We start from the raw sequence: 19,291 nt of genomic DNA, 5'->3' as shown, positions 1-19,291 counted from the left end.
ATGATGGATTGAACAGTTCTCTTAGAGAAGGTCAACTCCGGGTTCATCGTACCTGTCTGCTGTGTTCCTGAGCTAGCAATTCTTCCACTGCAAGAAGGTGAATGACGAAATACTACATGCCAACTTGAATCTAGCCTTTTCAAACCAGCCACTTGTTCTACGCTTTGCTTCGTCCCGACGGTCTACAACCCTCAGCTGTTGAGAAACGGTCGCTTCCTGGAGGCATGGACTTTGTTGAAGCTGAACGGTTGGATCTGATTTGACCTAGCTAACAATCAATAGCATACGTCATGGCTAACGTTTAGTCGTAACATGTGGAATGCGTCAGCTCAGTAAGGCTTACCGGGAATCATCTGAGCTGTAAACAGCCCCATAGCAAGTAGGGCCACGACATCGTTGCCAGCAATAAAACGACTTAAAGGAGCAGTGTTATGTAAAATCAACTTTTCTTAGCTTTACATCACGTTGTTATGCTATTTCCTCAACAGAAAACACCTGGAATGTTGCCATGATTTTTTTCATGCAGGTTTGAGAAATCCTTTCATCTCCAATGACAACGGTTCATCCATGGAAAAATCCTGGGTGGAGCTAGCGCCGCCTTCGAGACGCAGGTTCTCCTCGGCGCTGCAGTTTACAAGCTTCTGAGGTTCTAAGCTTTCACCTCACAGAGCAGCCTTACCCTGTGACTCAGCTCCTTCAGACTAGCCAGCAGCATTTAGCAAACACCTGGTGGAGCTGTGCATCTGCTGAGCTTGTTATACGAGCTACTGGTAAAAACTTTATTAGAGTGTTAGTAGAGGAGCCCTGTTGTGATGACTTGCTGAAGGCAGTGTTGGAAAGAGCAGGAGTTTCTTAGAGACACAGAGCCAGTGTCTCAGTTGAAACTCCTCCTGAGAAATCCAGCTCAATGAGAGAAAGACCAGACGGAGTACTGAGGGGAGATGAGAATCAAGTGGTAATGTGTAGGAAGGCGGAGGCCAGAGGATTCTTCTCAAAACTTGATATGTGTTTTGAAAGACAATCCACTATCTAGTCGTTCTCTTTTTGTAATAGTTCCATATATCATCTTGTGATTCTTTGTCACCATCACTGCTTCTGCTTCTCTACAATTTCTTCACCTCATTAATGTTCTTACTCTCATTGGCACTTTAGCCACAAGGCTTGTCTTCAGCTTGTGGCTCCAAGTTCCAACCATGTGTGCTGGGATAAATACATCTATTTGCTAAGAAAACACAACCTCAGTGACGCTACTGCCCTTTTTAGCGTCAACAACTGCAGGCTCCTGTTAAGGACTTGCATCTTGTTTTTGCCAAGAGTTTTCATTGCTGCTGTACCGCAGAGGCCCAATAAGTCATCCAGTATTATTTTCACAACAAGCAAAGCAATATAAGCCTCAAGACAGGAGAACACAACATTTTTAAAATAAGTTATGTCCTGAGAATATTGAGAGAGAAGACTGAAGAGCTGAACTGCAGACTGCAGTTAGGGTTATTTTATTAAACTTTACTCGTTAAAAAACAACAACAGCATAAAAAAAAAAAAAAAAAAAAAAAGAAATCAGACCTACGGAGTGCTTGTTAACTTAGTGCTAAAGAGATAATTTAGTTCTAATTTCGCCACAAGTGTCAGTGTACTTTATTGTTGTTTTTGTGGTGGTGGGGAGTTCGGCTCTTTTTAAGAGAGTCGGCTTTTTCAGCTGCCAAACAGCTCTGAATTGATGAAAACAAGCCTCCGAGGCTATAATTTTCCAGCTGCTGAAAAACAAGCTGAAACCAGGATCCCCCCCAATCACCAAACTTTACACTTGGCACAGTGCAGTCAGACAAATACCGTTCTCCTGGCAACCGCCAAACCCAGACCGTCCATCAGATTTTCAGATGGAGAAGCGTGATTCGTCACTCCAGAGGACGCGCCTCCACCGCTCCAGAGTCCAGTGACGGCGTGCTTTACTCCACTGCTTTGCACTGCACTTGATGATGTATGGGTTTGGATGCAGCTGCTCCACCATGGAAATGTGTGTTAAGAAATCCTTTTGCATTCGCTGTTTTTATGAGAAGCCTGTTCTTACTCTTGCCTAATTTTACATATATGATCTTTTACAAAGGCAGGGATTCTTACTTTTGTGTAAAAGTGAGAATCCTTTAATTTGTACACAAAAAAATTTCTTTTTTTTGTGTTAAAAAGAGAAAATCAAACTTTGATTTTCTTCTCGTTTTTTTTTTAAAATGGACAGTATTATGTATTTTCCAGGCATATAGCGACATTTTATAGCACAGTCAAGTAACTATGTTACCTCCAGTTGTTATAAAATGCTGTGTACATATCAAACGTGACTTAAAGAAATTTGACTTCATGATTTAACGCTTTGAAATTGGGCCTCTGTCTCTTTAAAAACTCCTGCTCGTTCTGACGCTCCGCCTTCAGGAAGTCGTCACAACATGGCGCCTCCATTAACCCTTTAACAACTTTTAAAAATGTTTTAACTAGAGTTTCACTATAGTGAGCTCAGCAGGCATGTAGTTCCACCAGGTGATTGCTAATTGCTGCTGGCTAGTCTGAAGGAGCTGAAGTGAAGCTCTGTGGAGCTTGGAAACGTGCCGAACAGAACTGCAACAGAAACAGAACCAGCATTTTTTTTTTTTGTCGCCTAACCCCACATTAAACCTTTTCCGCACGTTTCTTCCCTGACTGGTCTGCTGTTCCTCGGTCTTCATGAAACCGGTTGTTCCCAAATAAATATTAACGGCCTGGCAGAATGCAGAAACCTTGGTTTGAAAACGTACACTGACCTTAGATTGGCTGAGGGAGACCAGTCAAGTAGTGATATCCAGTTTTCTTTCCAACGAGGTAACAGGCCAAAGAAAAAAAAAAAAAAAATATATATATATATACTGCTCAAAAAAATAAAGGGAACACTTTAAGTGGTAAACACCTGTTTAAGTGTTCCCTTTATTTTTTTGAGCAGTATATATATATATATATATATACACTGCCTGGCCAAAAAAAAGTCGCCACCAAATAATGGTCACACTCTCTAATATTTTGTTGGACCGCCTTTAGCTTTGATTACAGCTTACAGCTTTGATTTGCTGTGTCATTGTTTCAATAAGCTTCTGCAGTGTCACAAGATTCATTTCCATCCAGTGTTGCATTAATCTTTCACCAAGATCTTGTATTGATGATGGGAGAGTCTGACCACTGCGCAAAGCCTTCTCCAGCACATCCCAAAGATTCTCAATGGGGTTAAGGTCTGAACTCTGTGGTGGCCAATCCATGTGTGAAAAAGATGTCTCATGCTCCCTGAACCACTCTTTCACAATGTGAGCCCCATGAATCCTGGCATTGTCATCTTGGAATATGCCCGTTCCATTTGGGAAGACAAAATCCATTGATGGAATAACCTGGTCATTCAGTATATTCAGGTAGTCAGCTGACCTCATTCTTTGGGCACACAATGTTGCTGAACCTAGACCTGACCAACTGCAGCAACCCCAGATCATAGCACTGCCCCCACAGGCTTGTACAGTAGGCACTAGGCATGATGGGTGCATCACTTCACCTGCCTCTCTTCTTACCCTGATGCGCCCATCACTCTGGAACAGGGTAAATCTGGACTCATCAGACCACATGACCCTCTTCCATTCCTCCAGAGTCCAATCTTTATGCTCCCTAGCAAACTGAAGCCTTTTTTTCTGGTTAGCCTTACTGATTAGAGGTTTTCTTACGGCTACACAGCTGTTCAATCCCAACCCCTTGAGTTCCCTTCACATTGTGCGTGTGGAAATGCTTTTGCGTTCACAATTAAACACATTCCTGAGTTCTGCTGTTGTTTTTCTTCGATTTGATTTGACCAAACGTTTAAGTAATCGCCGATCACGATCACTCAGGATTTTTTTCTGACCACATTTCTTCCTGGAAGACGATGGCTCCCCACCATCCTTCCAGTTTTTAATGATGCGTTGGACAGTTCTTAACCCAATTCTAGTAGTTTCTGTAATCTCCTTAGATGTTTTCTCTGCTTGATGCATGCCAATGATTTGACCCTTCTTAAACAGACTAACGTCTTTTCCACGACCACAGGATGTGTCTTTTGCCATGGTTGTTTAAGAAATGAGGAGTTACTCATTGCATCAGCTGGGGTTAAATAACTTGTTGCCAGCTGAAAGATAATCGCCTATGCAGTACTTATCCAATAGGAGGCTTGTACCTGTTTGCTTAGTTAAATCCAGGTGGCGACTTTTTTATTGGAATTACTGTAATTCTTTGCGCCTTGGAGTTAATCATTATTATATCACCTTCAGTTGGTGCAAAGCATGAAGGGACATGAGAGAGAGAGACAGAGCATATTGCTCTTGGGTGTTCTGGCTGCCTGTCTGTTTCAGAGATTTTTTTCAAATTCTTTAATTTGTCTTGAAGACATTGAAGAAAATCACACATCCTCTCAAATGTAGCGCATGCACTTTTATTTCTACATTTCTTGATGCTGCTGGTTTGTAACGTCGAGTTACAACCCAGAGAAACCCAGGAGCGCCAGAAAGAATCCAATAAAAAAAAAAAAAAAGTGTTCCTTTTGTTCTTCGTCTTTAAATCCCGCTGCTCCCATCTTTGTTTTTTGTGTTTGTGGTTTTACTTCCAGCGGCCGCCCACCTTCCCCTTGCCGTGGACTTTTTTGCTGAGGGAGGAAAGACGGACAGGAAAAGAGGAGTGAGGAGCCGGGAGGAGGCGGAATCAAACGTGTGGGATTTTGCGTCTACTCACAATTTCTGAGCATGTTGGATTCTGTTCAGTAACACAGTAATCTGTGGGAGGCAAGGAAAAGTGTTCTTGGGATTAGCAGATCATTACTAGATTTTTATTAGAGCTTAATTAAAGTGCATCACCCTTGAACTTTTCCACGTTTTTTTTTTTGTCTTGCTGAAACCACAAACGTAATAAAACGCATTTATCGTCAGATTGTTTCACTTATAACAAAAACATTTTTCAAGTAATCTGCCATAGCCTGTACTAATGTGGCTTAGTGCTTTTTCATCAATAAAATGGAATTATTGAATTAAAACAAGCTCCTATATCTCTCCTGAAAAGTTACTTGTAAGTTATTTTTGTTCAAGTGTACTAAGATATTTGCACTAAAAACGAAACCAAAAGCACTTGGTAAGAGTTTGTGTTTTTGCAGTGTTGATCTTTGTGCTGCTGTTTATTCACTAAAGCTCTCGGATGACAAACAGATTCCTCACAGCTGCTCAACTTAGAAGAAAAGATTCAGAAACATGACCAGAAATTCAGAAACTGTAGTGTGCTCCTGCTGAATACGTTCATGTTTACCAGTTTAATTCCAAATTGTGTGATAAAAATGGATTGCTCAACCAGCTGAACCCGCCTTCCTCCCGTCACAGAGAGGTGGTGCAGCGGGTTGTGAAGCCTACCTCATATCTCTGGTGCTTCATTTGCTCCATAAAGTCGAACTTCTCGGATTCCAGCTGCTGGATCCAGTTCCACATCTCCTGGGCCCGGTTCCTGAGAAACACAGACCCAGAATTCAGAGCCGGACCTTATGCTGTAAATCTGATTAGTGTGTGACGCTTTAACGAGTTTGGCTGGATCAGTGTACAATCCTTTAAGAGATAAGAAGAGTGCTATGAAAATTCAGCCAAGGAACAAAATCATGGAGCACAGAAATAATGAGAGCTGTACTTCAGGATTAGTTTTCATCTCATACATGGTACATACTGTACATACATCATACATACATCTACAACACTTGGTGACTGCATTTGTAACACTGGGTTACAAAAAATATATGTTGTTTGGAAGCTGTCTATGTTTTTTTCAACTGAACTAAGACAAATTTTTTTTTTTCCAAAAATGAGGTCAGATTTTTATTCTAACCAGATTTAGAGAAATATAATGTTCTGACTAAACTGATGACATTTTTGTGATAAAACATCATGCATGTGTGCAAATTATTGCAAACGTTTCTACATTTTTTATGACAAACATTTGATTTTTATTAGATTTTTTTTTGTTTTTTTTTGTTGCAAATAGTCACAAAACCGATCGCAAAACCCTGAAGGGACGGATTCATGTCAGAGTTTCCTCCAGTGTTTTATAAGCCTGGCGGGCCACCAGGCTTTACTTGTGCCCCCACCAGGCTAAGCATTGCTTATATATTTAAATCTTTTTTAAAATGTTGGCAATTTTTAAGACTATTGTTGGTGTTCATGTATTGATCTTTCAATCTTTCAATAACACATGATTATCAGGTGATATTTTCAAATTTCCTGTCAACTTTAAACATTTTGAAACTCAAAAACACAACAGGCCGCTGGTTGAATGTCTGCCCTCGAGCCCAACCAACGTAGGAATGTGCAAAGATTGGTCCATATAATGTCTCTTTTTAAAAAAAAAAAAAAATTTATTCTTACAATAACATTATTGCAAGAATTTATTCATAATTTAAAAGTTTGTTCATGAGTTTTATAAGAGATAAGATAAGATAAATCTTTATTGTCATTGTCACAAGGACAACGAAATTCAAAAGGCGCCACCAGTCAGTGCACATGCTTAAAAACAAAAAATAACTGTCTCACAATTCACACACAATGTAAAAAATAACAAATAACTGGTTAAAAAACAAAAAACAAAAACAAAAAAACTAATAAATAAGAACAGCCACATTCTCACATACATCATATGGTGATTAATGGTTGTTTTCAATTGCATTTAGTTTTGTTATTGCTATCGGGTAAAAACTGTCTCAGAATATTCGGGCACAACCGGCCCTTTAAGAGCGTTCGTGGTTTGGCCCAAAAGTAAAAGTGAGTCGCCTCCTGCTCTACTGTGATGCAGACCTGAGTCAAGCTCTGCACCACTAACATAAAAATCCACCGCTGCACAGGATTACTAGCTGGCTGCGATACATCTGGGAGGGACTCACCTCAGGCCGTCCTCCCTCATGCTGTCGATGCCTAGAGGCTGCCGTCTGTCGGCCAGCGTCTTCCTCTTGATCTCCCTGCCCGTCAGGCGCTTGCTCTTCCTCGACTCGGTCTGGTTCGGGGTTAAACGGCACACAGTCATCCACAGCTTTTCCTACTTTTCATCATCGGCCCAAGGTGAAAACACCAGGCGAACTGACTTTGGCCAGGAAACCTCCAAAGTTGGCTCCCATGCCGGACAGCACTTTCTTCTTCTTCAGGTCGTCGTCTGCCTTCTTTTTGGCCTCCTCTTCCTCTTTTCTGTGACGTTCCTCCTGCGAGGCGGAACGGACGAGGGATCGAGACAAAACATCATGTTTGCTTTGCGTTATTGTTGTAGCATAGCAGATGTAAAGGCCTTGCATAGGTTGATGAAGTTCCTCCAACAGATGTACAGGGTTTCCCACAAGGTATTATAAGCCTGGCGGGTTGCCAGGCTTTGCTGGTGCCCCCACCAGGCTTAGCATTGTTAATTTATTTTAGTTTGTTCTTAATTATTGCCTTTTTTAAAGACTCTATAGTTGGTGTTACCAGTAGGTGTTAATCTTCCCAATAACACATAACTATTACGTGATATTTTCAAATTTCCTGTCGACTTTAAACATGTTTGAACTCAAAAACATGGCCGCCGGCTGGAGGACCACCCTAGAGCCCCGAACACCATCCAGGTTTTCTGGGGGAAACCCTGGATGTGAAAGTAGGCATCCTCCTCTGACTTTTTTACATTTCGCCACTCGAATGTTTTATATGACAGAATCAAATTGGAACTGTAAAGCAAAAAAAAAAATTCTACATGATTTTTGAACATTTCTTGTGAGATATGTTTGACGTCGCAAATGCGAAAAAGTTACAAGAACTCTACATATGACGTATAAACTGTAAGTGGCAGGTAAACTTATGATTCCATATTGTGAACAGGTATGGAATACAGCTTTATGAAGGGATGCGGCTCTTTACCGCAATCCTGTTCTGTCGGTCCTTCTCCTTCTCGGTTCTGACCCTCTGGATCTCGGCCCTCTCGGCTCGACGGTGCTCCTGGAGGGAAAAACATTTGGCCGATTCATTTCATCCCAATTGCTCTCCAAACCGGCTTTGAGACTTGACAGGCCGCACGAGTCTTAAAGTGATCTCACAATCCGATCCTTCAGCCCAATGAGTTCCTCCTCGTCCTTCTTCCTCTGCTCGAAGTGAGCATCGATCAGGGTGTGCAGCTCCAGTAAGTCCTTCTCCATGCGCTTCCTGTGGATGTCCTGACAAAGTGACGAAGGAAAACAGTTGAGAGACGACTGGCGATCAATCGTTCGACGTCTAGAGACGACCGAAGAGAAAGACCAGGACCAGCTGTTAGTAACTAGTGGACTTGATCCAAGAGTTAATCTAGGAGATGGTCATTGGGTGATTACTGAGCTACAACCAAACTAACAGCTTACTTTGATGTTGCTAAAGCATTTTGTCCAATGATGGGACTGGATTTGAGTTTTAGCTCCAAGCTATTTGGGGTTTTGTAGCAACAATAAGATCATTATATTTATTGTGGGAAAAAAACATTTTCTTTTAGACGTAGATAATTTCGTGGCTAGTCTCAGATTTCTCTCTGACTTTTTCTGGAATGAAATGAAGCCATCCGCTGCAGGGTGTGTTTATGCTCAGTTCTGATCAGTTTTTTTGTTGTTTTTTTTTTTACAGAATGTTGCTTTTATTGTTTTGCAAGGTCATTTACAAGGTAAATGCGACCGCAATCAGACTTCTCCGTGAACGTTTGCGACCCCAAAGTGACCCGCATGCACAGCGCTCTGGACGCATGCAGGTCTGGACAGAGCCGTGAATGCACGGATGGATTTTAATACTCAGTAATATGAGCTGATAGTATTGTTACAAAACCGTAACAAGACGATGGACTCCGCTCCGTTTCCCTGTGTCACTCATCGCTTCCACATTCACCACAACCTTCACGGTTACGCCGCCATCACCCGGCGAGAAAGTGACAAAAGCAGAACTTAACTCTCCATCTGATCCCAGTCAGAACCTTCTGCTTCAGCTGCAACTTTACTCGTGAACATGCTGTTTCAATCGTCTTCTTAACTTACGTCAAAATCCACTCGTTCTCCCTCAGGAATCTTTGGAGGAGCAAGTTGGGGCACAAGAGGCCTTTAAAACGGAAGAAGAAAAAAAACCCCAAAGTTTAGTGAAAGATAGTGGAGGAAACCACAGAAAGACAGATGAAGCAATGTGAGCTCAGGGTTACACAACGTACTTTGGCTTGGGGCGCTCTTCTTCTGCAGAGAAAAATGCAGAAAATAAACAAATTTAGAGTTTATGCGTGAGGCGAAAGAAAGGATTGTGAAACGGTGAAAAGGATGGTTCATCTTTTGAAAAGGGCAACAGACGAGATGTTCAGAAAAGTTTGTTATCTTTAGAAATTACAGCAAAACAAGAATCCAAAGACTTTTGTATATTAAATATACTTGACAAAGAACTACCAATCAGGAAAAAGGTTTGGATCATGACTGCTTAGTTTATTAGAAACACACAATGTCTGAGCGGGAAGTATTAAGAGTATTGCATCAAACATACAACAGACCATAGAAGTTATTACACAATAATCATCTGTATGGATGCCACAGATCCACTGCGCTTGTAGAAAAGCATTTGAACTGTTCTGTTTTCTGGATGATACATCAAACATGAATTAAGGGAATTATTTCAATCACTAACAGCTGCTTAAGTTGCAGAGGAAGAAGCTGTCTGCAGTTAAGGTTCTGATTTTTCACTGTTCTTTATTCATTTCCTGCGAAGGACTCAGCGTTTGGACCCAGACTAGACTTGATTTAACATGGTTGAGGTTCAAGTCATTTCTAAATTTAGGGCCGTCGTGGATAGAAAAAAACGGAGGAGTAAATGTCTGCCAAAACATTTGAGTTTTAGCTCAAATGTTTTTGAGCTAAAAAAACATTTTGAACGATTCTGTTCAAAATGTCTTGAACAGAATCGTTTGTATGCTACAAGGTGACATAAACCGTAGCGAACTTTTTAGGTAGGAAACCAGCTGTGGATTTCCACAACAAAAAGAAAGAAAAAAAACCCTGACATTTTGAGGTCAATCTCAGAAATTTCCTAGAAAAAAAAAACAAAACTGGGAAATTTCAGAGTTTGAAAAGTTGAACATTTTCAAGTGTGAGGCAGAAGCTTTGAAGCTCAGAAAGCGCACCGCAGGGGAGGAGCTCCATCCTCAGAGGCAGGGCTAGATCCACCCCGGCGTTTTGCACTGCTGAATGGTCGCCAGGATTTCTCAAATATTCATGAAAGAATCAGAGCAACACTCCAGGTGTGGTTTTGATGATTGAAAAACATCGCAACATCATGTAAACCTCAAATAAAGTCGATTTCACACAATGCTGCTCCTTTAAACAAGATTTTTACTTCCTATGTACTTTGAAACAGGGGAAGTTGTGCCAGAAACCTTTAGATCGCTTCGTTTTCCATCAAATATTCTACATTGACTGTAACACAAGGTGAATGGTCCAAGATGCAGACCCTAATAATAATAATAATAATAATTTAGCATGATGTTCATTGTAGGTGGACGCGTGTAAATCTAATAGAAAATGCCACGAGGTTCTTTCTAAACACTCTAAACAATTTTCTTTTATCTTGGTGGCGACATTTCGGTCAAGATGAGTGAAACTTGGACACAGTTGGGTGTTAAACCTGCACAATGACCCCAAACATACATCAGAACTGGTTTTTGGAGATTCTTGAAAGGGAATGATGTCAGCCCAACACAAAATGTGCAGGATGTGAATAAAAGCTGAGTCTGTGTCCGGAGAGCAACCAGTGGGGTTGGCCATATTTGCCAGGATGCAACATGCAACATACATTCACTGCTAGAAGATCTGCGTTAAATTGAAAAGTCATTAAAGTTCAGTCCACCCTGAAAAAAGAGCAGTCCAAACAAAATCACTGACGGCCTCAAAGCAGAGCAACATCTAAGCTGATGATCTGACCAGAACTTTACCTTTAATCAAGGTCAACTCCAACGGTCCGATGTTAAGAAGTGAGTCATGCTGGATTTATAAAAGTCAATGTTCTTTTTTTTATGTTAGGCAATTATTTTAGAAAGGTGGGAAAAATAGTTTTTTTTCCATGTTCTCACCTTCCTCCTGGGCATCTTGGTCTGATGGAGCAGCCGCATGAAAGCACAGTGAGAGACGCACAGATGGCAGCAAAGCAACAAATGAATCGTTGATATGGGTCAAATGTGAGGTCAGGGGAAAAAAAGAGACTACGTCACAGATGGTAATAGAAAATGGATAAAAGTAAGAAATAAATGTAAAAAGAAACGTGGGGACAGAATCATAAATATCAATAAAAACAAAACAAAGGATAAAAGCAGACAGACGATGATGGCTAATAAGCAAGTTAATATTGATTCTGCAGAAGCACAAAGTTGAACTTGTTGAACATTTTGGACGTTCAGGTCCACTTTATTCTCTCAACACCACTTTACCGGAGCCAGACTCTCCTTTCATCCCCTAAAGTTGTGCTGAGAATATTTCTTGAGACTTTTCCAAAGGGTTTGGTGTTATGTGTACTGGCAAGTACATACACTGTAACTCCAAGTATGAGTTCATTATTTTTAGTGGACTTTTTACTTGAAACTCTTGAACCTATTTAGCAAATTTTGCTGCAGTAGATTCCAAACCTTTTAAAACAACATTAGCTCCTTTGTGACAGAATAGAGTTTCTTTGTTTCTTACAATAAGACCAGTGTCAGTGTCACCAGCAAACTCACGATTTTCCAAGCAAAATCTTTGAGAAGAGAAATTTCTCACAAAAATCATTTCAGATAAAAACAAATGTAAGAGGTCTGCTCTTCTGGTTTCTGCATTTCAATGTTACATTAGCATGAAAATATCCACCTTGTGATGTTCCAAAAAGCTTTTAAGAAAATTTGTTGCCTTACAAATTAAGTCATAACATTACAGGGTTCAGTTTATACTCAGGATCCAGAGTTCTGGAAACATCCACTGCAAAATCTCCTGGGATGAGAATCTGACAGGAATAGTGAGAGATTTAGCAGCAGCTGCAGCTGCAGCTGCAGCCTTAAGGTCAGATGTGGCTGCAGTTTTGTTGTTGAATAGCGACAAATGTGGTAATAAAAACCTTTAAAATAATCTTAATAATACTTCTGATGGTGTATATGTCTTTAAATCAGTGATAGACGTATCAATTTGTGAAAATGTTTGATCAACACTTCAAATGAAGGTGGAGAGAACCTGGAATAATTAGCTTGTTGCTAACAGCATTTAGTTTGCCCTACAAGCGCAAAAGCTAGCAGTTGTCAGTGATACTGTGACTTGTAAATGGCTAGTTTGGTTGAAATGTCAACTTTAGGTTCAAATTCCATCTTCCAACATAAAAAAACATTTTATTATGTGTTATATTTGTTCCTGCAGTTGGAGCTGGAATCTGGGAACAACATGGCACACCAGAACGGCTAACTGTGGTGCTAAGTGCTATTAGCAACACAAGATGATGACAATGTATGTCTCCCTATTTAATCTTTTTATTTAATGTACTGAAACAATAAAGAAACATGTTCATAAACAGATATTGTAATTTACTAATCATGTCACTAAGATAGAAAACATGAAAAAATTCAAACTAATCATTGAAATTTACAACCTACAGATACAGAAAACATATTAGGTCAACTAATGTGGATGTGGGTGTGTTCTTCATGCATTGTAGACTGGGAATTCAGAAAATGTAACTAACTAACTAACTAACTAACTAACTAACTACATACATACATACATAATTTAACACGCATACATTCTAACACATATAAAACTATATCACATATGATTCACAGTACATACAATACAGTGCAATGCAAATGTGTAAAAATGTGACTGTATAATTTTTAAACTTGTTCCCAAACAGAAAACACATGTCCTGTCATGAACTTTGCAGTAAGATCTCTTCACCAGCAAATTTGCCAGCTGTGAATTTCAGAGGAAACATAATTAAAACCATTCTTTGTTCGTGTGCAAAATGAAACTGAATCTGACTTCAGTTTTTTTTGTGTTTGCGCCTTTAAAGCTCTGTGTGAGGGAGCAATAAAAAAAAACCCACAGTATGCTTACGACAGTGGAAGTACGATGCCTTGGAAAAACTACTTCTAACTCTGGAACTTCTTTGGGTTTGGTCACATTAGAACAAAAAACATGAATGTATCGTTTTGGGATTTTATGTGATAGAACAATACAAATTACTACGCAATTGTAAAGTGGAAGGAAAATGATACGTTGATTCATTGTTTTTCTTTTCACAATAATTGGAAAAGCTTGGAATGCTTTCTTTTTTTTTTGTTCAACACTGAAATAAAATCTAGGGAAACAAATATCTTCCCTAATTAGTAAAACGAGCCTATTAGTAAACAAATAACTGTCCTGCTAATCGTCAGAGTTTTTCTAGGGAATATTATATTATTCTCCAGTCCTCAAGGTTCTGTGTTCGGAACATTCAGATGTTTCTCTGGCACAGCCAGGGCCGGAGCTGGACATTTGGTGCCCTAAGCACAGCAACTTTGTGGTGGCAAAAAAGATCAAGTGATATAAATACTTATAATACTTGACACTGTATACTAAGATCTGGGATGAAACCTCAGTCTCAAACTGACTAGTTAAAGTATTTTAGTTGCTAGGTGACGTTTGTGTTGTCAGAGGTGATTTGTCGTACCTTGGTACTCCTGCTGTTCTATTGGCCCGGACCAACACAGTGACACCCAATCAGAAAGCAGGAAAAAGAGGTTAATGCATTAAACAAAAACTATCAGCATAACATCTTATCAGTACGCAGTTACAATCTGCGCAATTCTTCCTTCTTAATTTGAACCATACCTCCTCCATCTTCTTCAGCCTGTTCAGCTTCCTCCTCCTCTTCCTCAGGCTCCGCCTCCTGCTCCTCCTCAACTTCTAGTCAGACGCAAAACAACAAGAGTTCAGAGAGTTAAAAACTTGGAGGGAGAAAATAACAAGACACAGGTGTCGCTCCTGGAACTTACCCACCGCCTGATCCCTGCAGAGACACATGAAAGTAAAGAGTTTGGAAACATATAGAGTGACGACATTTAATAAATCAGGATCAATTAGAGAAACTCCACTCACTCGTATTCCTCTTCAGCGTCCGACATGGCTGGAAGTAAAAAGAGACACATGAGAATAGCTTCCTTTCTCCAACCTGAGGCGTGTGAACGTTACAAACTTTCTTTTATTACCCGTCCATCACAGAGGAACACGGACACACACCAGCAGCCACGCATGCACACACTGATGTCTGAGGGAAGTAGAGACTTCCCGCACAACTGTTTTCAATGCCTACTGTGACACTGTATTAGGGTCATTGTAGATAGAAAGAAGAAAGGGGAGAGTAAATTTCCACCAAAAAAAACCACCTGAGAAACGTTGAGATCAATTTCAGAGATTTTTCTAGAAAAATCTCAGAAATGTCGGAGCTCCAGAAGTCAAACATTTGCGAGAAAATAAACTCAGAAAGTTTGAGATGAATCTCAAATTTTCTAGAAAAATGCTTGAAATTTCCAAACTCTCAAAGTCGAAAATTTGTGAAAGAAAAATCTCAGGAATTTTGACATTTCACATGTTTCCTACAAAAACCTGGGACATTTTTCTGAGCTTTAAAAGTTGAAAATGTTCAACTTTTGCAAATAAAAAAAAAACAAAACAAAAAAAACCTCTGACAATAGTCTCAAAATTTCTGAATTTCTACTCACAAATTTTCAACTTTTGGAGCTCAGGAATTTCACAGATGTTCTAGAAAATTTCTGAAATTCAAAATCTCTGACTGCAGCTAATGGTGGTTTTCCCTCAGATTTTAGAACATTTTTATCATCTGTTCAAATTTTCAGACCTTTCATCAATACATCTGCTTTACAGTTTTCTACATGTTTTTTTTTTCTGAGGTTGTGCAAATTCAACCTTTTCACTCAGAAAAGGTAAGTTTCTGGTGTTCCCCAGGTCCCAGTGTTTGGCCCGGTGCTTTTTATTAGGATTCCCTGTTACAGACAAACACAGGTACTGCCTCCTGCAACCTGCAGCAGGTTTCTGTTGAATATGACAGTTAAAGTCATGGGAATTTGTGGTTCTAAAGTAACAGAAATGTGAGAATGTGTAAATAAATCATCGCCTAAAAAGGCCACATCCTTTTAAAAAAAAGAAGAAAAAATAGAAACAGTAACTGCACCTCATTATACTGTATCCAACGCCGCTGCTACAGTATGTGCAAAATAAAACTGTGGTAACATAATACTGCCTACTGTCAGCTCAGAAGCAGGAGTGAGTCATCCTCACTATATTTCACATTATGCTGTGACTAATCACTTTGGAGGAAACACACACACACACACTGATAGATTTGGCTTTAAATTGTCCATCCGAGCTGCCATTGTCCTGACATAGACCCTGGACACAGACGGACGGTACCCCAGGGCGCGGCCTGCTGACACCTTCCTGGCAGGGCAGCGTGAGAGATTGATGAGGTGTCAACAGGTGAGAATGCAACAGAGGGGTCAAACACATAGAAACCATAAACGATTGTGTTTCTGTCACTTCCATACCCCACACATTCACACACACACATCCACACACACACACGCGCATACACACAGGTTCATCCTCTCGGACCTTTAGACCTTTAGCTCCCCACATCACAGGCTTTCTGTCAGACTGGTTCTAAGTGGGTCGATGTGTTTTCAAATCAGTTACCAAGAAACAAGTTCTGCTAAAACAATCTGTACTTTGCCCTGGCCAGATTTGGAAAAAAAATGATAATTTAAATTAAACTCAATTTAAATTAAATTGAGTTTCATTTAAATTTTCAATTAAATTCAATTAAAACTGATACTTCCGTGTTCACCCATTTGCTGACAAGCAGCTGTCAAACGAGAATCCATAACGAGTTTGGCCCTTTTAGTAGAAGTCAGAGGTCCATTTTACACTACAATAAACTTACAAGAAGACGACTCATCATGTCAAATAATATGTTTGTTTTTCTTTGCATGTTTCTTTCTCTAATAATTTGATTTTAAACTTTATTTAACTTCTGTTGCCATGCTTTCTCTGCACTCTTTAGGGGTTTGTGCTCAGGCAGAGCTTGGGGCAGCCGTGTGACCGCAGCGTTAAATCAAAGATCAGACTAAAGCTTCGCTGACAACTCTGCTCCGCCTCTCCTCCGTCGGCTGTTGTGACAGCCATCATACACGATCAAATAGCCTGGAGCAGCTCTGCTGTCAGCAGTGAGTCTCTAACCTGCCCATGTGCTGCTACTGATCTGCTGTCACTGGGTCTGCTGAGGAACGGAGCTCTGTGAAGAAACCCGCTGCGTCTTCCAGAAACATCTGCGTACAAACAACGACTTTTACTTGTTGAAAGTCGATGCTTGTGCTGACGTATATTTCACAGATTTAGTGCAACTAACCCCCCAAAAACCAAAGTGTTGGATCCATAACTCTTCTGTAAAATCGAGGATATTGCTGGGTTTCAGACACGTGACCCGGACGACGCGCGAAATTCAGATGGAGGGCCGCAAAATTGATCACAACGGGATCACAACTGGTACACTAACTGTGGCACTAGTGTTGCAAAAATGTGTGGGTTCCCCCCCCCCCGACGTTAACAGAACGCAGAAAGATTTGCGAACTGTCGTAGGAAACTAGTCATTCACCATGAACTGCTTTGCACGCCAAAGTTCTCCAGAGTTAAATGTGACGTTAAATACTGGCTCGTTAAATACAACAATAATCCTGAAAAAAAGTAAAAGCGTAATGGTTTGGTGTGTCAGCAAACATTTGGAAGAAGGTTCTGTGGTCAGATGTGGTCAATATGGCCTTCATGGCCACAATATGACATACTGTGTCATATTGTGGCCATGAACAACATGCCAGTGTTTTTCACTGCCACCACATTACTTGAGCAATGCTTTTCCTTTTCAAGAGACTGAATACATTCCCTCCCCAACATAAACGACATCCAGAGTGGGAGGGTGTGAAAAACGTCTGGAAAGATGAATGAGGTGCGCATTTCAACACCTCTGTAGAAACAACTGGAAGCTACCGGGGCTGGGGTAGGAAGGGAACAGGGATGAAAAAAAAAACAAAAAAACAAAAACGAAAACAGGGGATTTGGAGACAGCGTCATGTTCCGAAGCCTCAGTGGTCAAGGGCAAACTTTTGTGTGGGTATGATTGTCCGGCAGCGCGCAGCTCTCGGCTGGCTGTGGGCTGGAGAGAAGCCAGCCGTGTTCTCGCTCGGGTTCCGGGTAATGCAAAGGCTGCTGGGAAATGTGACTGATAAACGGGGTATTTTTACAAAGATCAAAAAGTGACTTCAGTGGGGTTAAAGCTGTGGACCAAAGCCAGCCTGGCGGTGAGGATGTCAGCTAACGTTCAGCTGTTGCTAAGGGGCGGGGCCAAGCGCCAGCTGGAGGGAGGAAACACGACACTGTCGGAGCGGGAGATGCTGGTCCAAATAAGTATCTGATCAGATCGGACATTTTAGCTTGATTGGTGTTGGAGTTTGTGTCCGGATTGCGGCACAAAGCCGAGCAAATCCGACCTGCAGGTGCGACTGGTTGATGTTCACTTTTTCACATATGAGGTGCCAAAAATAGATTCCCCTTTTATCAGAGGTTCATTTGCATTCATCGTAATTTTTTTAGCAACTAGAACCACATTTGTTGACCTGCTATTACTCAACAGCAAATACTGCAGCTTAAATAGAAAACAATAATAATAATGAAAAATAAACTCAAAATAATTACAAACTGTGGGCTTGTCTTGTACTAATGCAATCTGGTAAGACTCAGGATATTTTCTTTTTTTAAAGGACAGCAGAGACAGCTGGGAAAAAATAATCTGTTTCCATCATTTAAAAAAAAAAAAGCAGGGTCAGCATCTCTGTCTCTGTGTTGCACTTTTTTCAGTCTGAAGCTAAATTTGTTACCATGACTACAGTTTTTGGCTTTGCAGTTGGCTTTTGTTGCGTTAGACTTTTTGAATTTGTCTTTCTCCAGTGGTAAAAGTTTGATTTGAAAATAACAGATTTATATTGAATGATGGAAAAGAAAAATGTTGGCGGTTCGACTCCCAGTTGGTACACTGAGCGTCCAAGAGTCAGTGTGTTAAAATGTGGATTTTTATTTTTCTTTGTTTGCTGGTCCTAATGAAATTACAGTGTAGAGAAACGGCGTATTAGTGATTAATGGTCACAAAACAATACAGTGTTTGATGCTTTAGGAAGATGAGTAGAAACCAGAGGAAGTCATTTTCATTTTAGCTGCATTAGATCCCAGAAGCTGTTAGATGGACGTAGAGATGGACATACCTGTAAGATGAGGCGGTGAGCAGCTCACACAGGAGACACACAGACGGACGGGGACGCACAGTACGTCCAACGCACGAAGACGGACAGATTTTATACCAAGAGGTGGAGCGATATTATGTGTATATATATATATAACTGACTGAATAACAATGAGTGCATGCAGGCTGCGGAATTACTGTGGGACTGAGCATACAATACAAGAATAACTGGGTCTGTGCACATATGAGCAGATGTGTGTGTGTGTGTGTGTGGTCAGGGCCGGGGGCCATGGGCGGATTAAGCAGAGGCAGAAAGACGAGCACCTCGGAGGATTAGGGAGAACACAGGGATGACCTCACTGGACAAATGGAGGGGTGCCACAGGGCAGGTGGAGAGGGGGATGAAAGGAATAAAGAGGGGCAGGGGGGGTGATGGATGGAGAGAGTGAAAGAGGGAGGGAGGGAGAGAGAGAGAGGTATGGATGAGCAAAATGAGCAACGTTCTCAATTTAAAAAAACAACCTTTTTGCTACTAAATTGTTACATGAATAGATAAGTGAGCTCAACAGCAAAGATTTATTATTCTTTATCTGTCATTTGGGTTATTTAGCCGTTAGCTTGGTGCATAAGCCTGTAACACCTGTTCAGTTTTCCAGGTGTTTCATGAAAAGCCCCGATTATTCATGGGACTTCTTTAGAAATGTGGACGCTAACGTGAGCATTGGGAACATCTGTGCTGCTGCTATATGTTTAGCATTCAGTTGCTATCTTAGGTTTGAATAGCTTCACCGATAGGCTAATGCCTGTTAGCACTACTTGAACACAGCAACAGTTTTTTCCAGCGTCCAATCAAATCGATTTTTTGAAGCAAACGTTTGTCCAAGAGAAGCGGCTCTATCGACCATTTCCGTCTGCAGATGTCACCTGTCCGCTAAGATTAG

At 40.7% G+C, this 19,291-nt stretch overlaps 1 protein-coding gene across 2 annotated transcripts; it reads right to left on the bottom strand.

Annotated features, from left to right (window-relative positions):
• Nucleotides 1-4,441: 4,441 nt before the first annotated feature.
• Nucleotides 4,442-18,500, bottom strand: tnnt1 (troponin T type 1 (skeletal, slow)). 2 transcript variants are annotated; one of them, XM_028023510.1, is made up of 15 exons: nucleotides 18,373-18,500; nucleotides 14,144-14,171; nucleotides 14,041-14,054; nucleotides 13,877-13,951; nucleotides 13,716-13,733; nucleotides 11,125-11,145; nucleotides 9,226-9,247; nucleotides 9,059-9,119; nucleotides 8,105-8,221; nucleotides 7,929-8,006; nucleotides 7,133-7,246; nucleotides 6,935-7,044; nucleotides 5,424-5,514; nucleotides 4,759-4,799; nucleotides 4,442-4,672 (listed from the first exon to the last, which is right to left on the bottom strand). In XM_028023510.1, exons 2-15 carry the CDS (start codon nucleotides 14,167-14,169, stop codon nucleotides 4,627-4,629), a joined length of 834 nt encoding a protein of 277 aa, XP_027879311.1. In that variant the 5' UTR covers nucleotides 14,170-14,171; nucleotides 18,373-18,500; the 3' UTR covers nucleotides 4,442-4,626. The 2 variants fall into 2 exon arrangements, with proteins under 2 accessions (XP_027879311.1, XP_027879312.1); XM_028023511.1 differs by lacking the exon at nucleotides 11,125-11,145.
• Nucleotides 18,501-19,291: the final 791 nt, after the last annotated feature.

The sequence above is a fragment of the Xiphophorus couchianus genome, chromosome 7 (genome assembly GCF_001444195.1).
Source record: "Xiphophorus couchianus chromosome 7, X_couchianus-1.0, whole genome shotgun sequence".
Classification (NCBI taxonomy): Eukaryota; Metazoa; Chordata; class Actinopteri; order Cyprinodontiformes; family Poeciliidae; genus Xiphophorus; species Xiphophorus couchianus.
The sequence above is the reverse complement of the archived record's forward strand: the minus strand, read 5'-3'. Positions and strand labels throughout refer to the sequence as shown.

Bases quoted from the DNA above. Each gene is read 5' to 3' on its own strand.
- tnnt1 (XM_028023510.1), bottom strand. From the start codon at position 14,169: ATGTCGGACGCTGAAGAGGAATACGA. The intron at 8,222-9,058 runs GTAAGTTAAGAA...TCACTTTGTCAG, and splicing joins GAGAACGAGTGGATTTTGAC to GACATCCACAGGAAGCGCAT. The intron at 7,045-7,132 runs GTCAGTTCGCCT...ACCCCGAACCAG, and splicing joins TTGGAGGTTTCCTGGCCAAA to ACCGAGTCGAGGAAGAGCAA.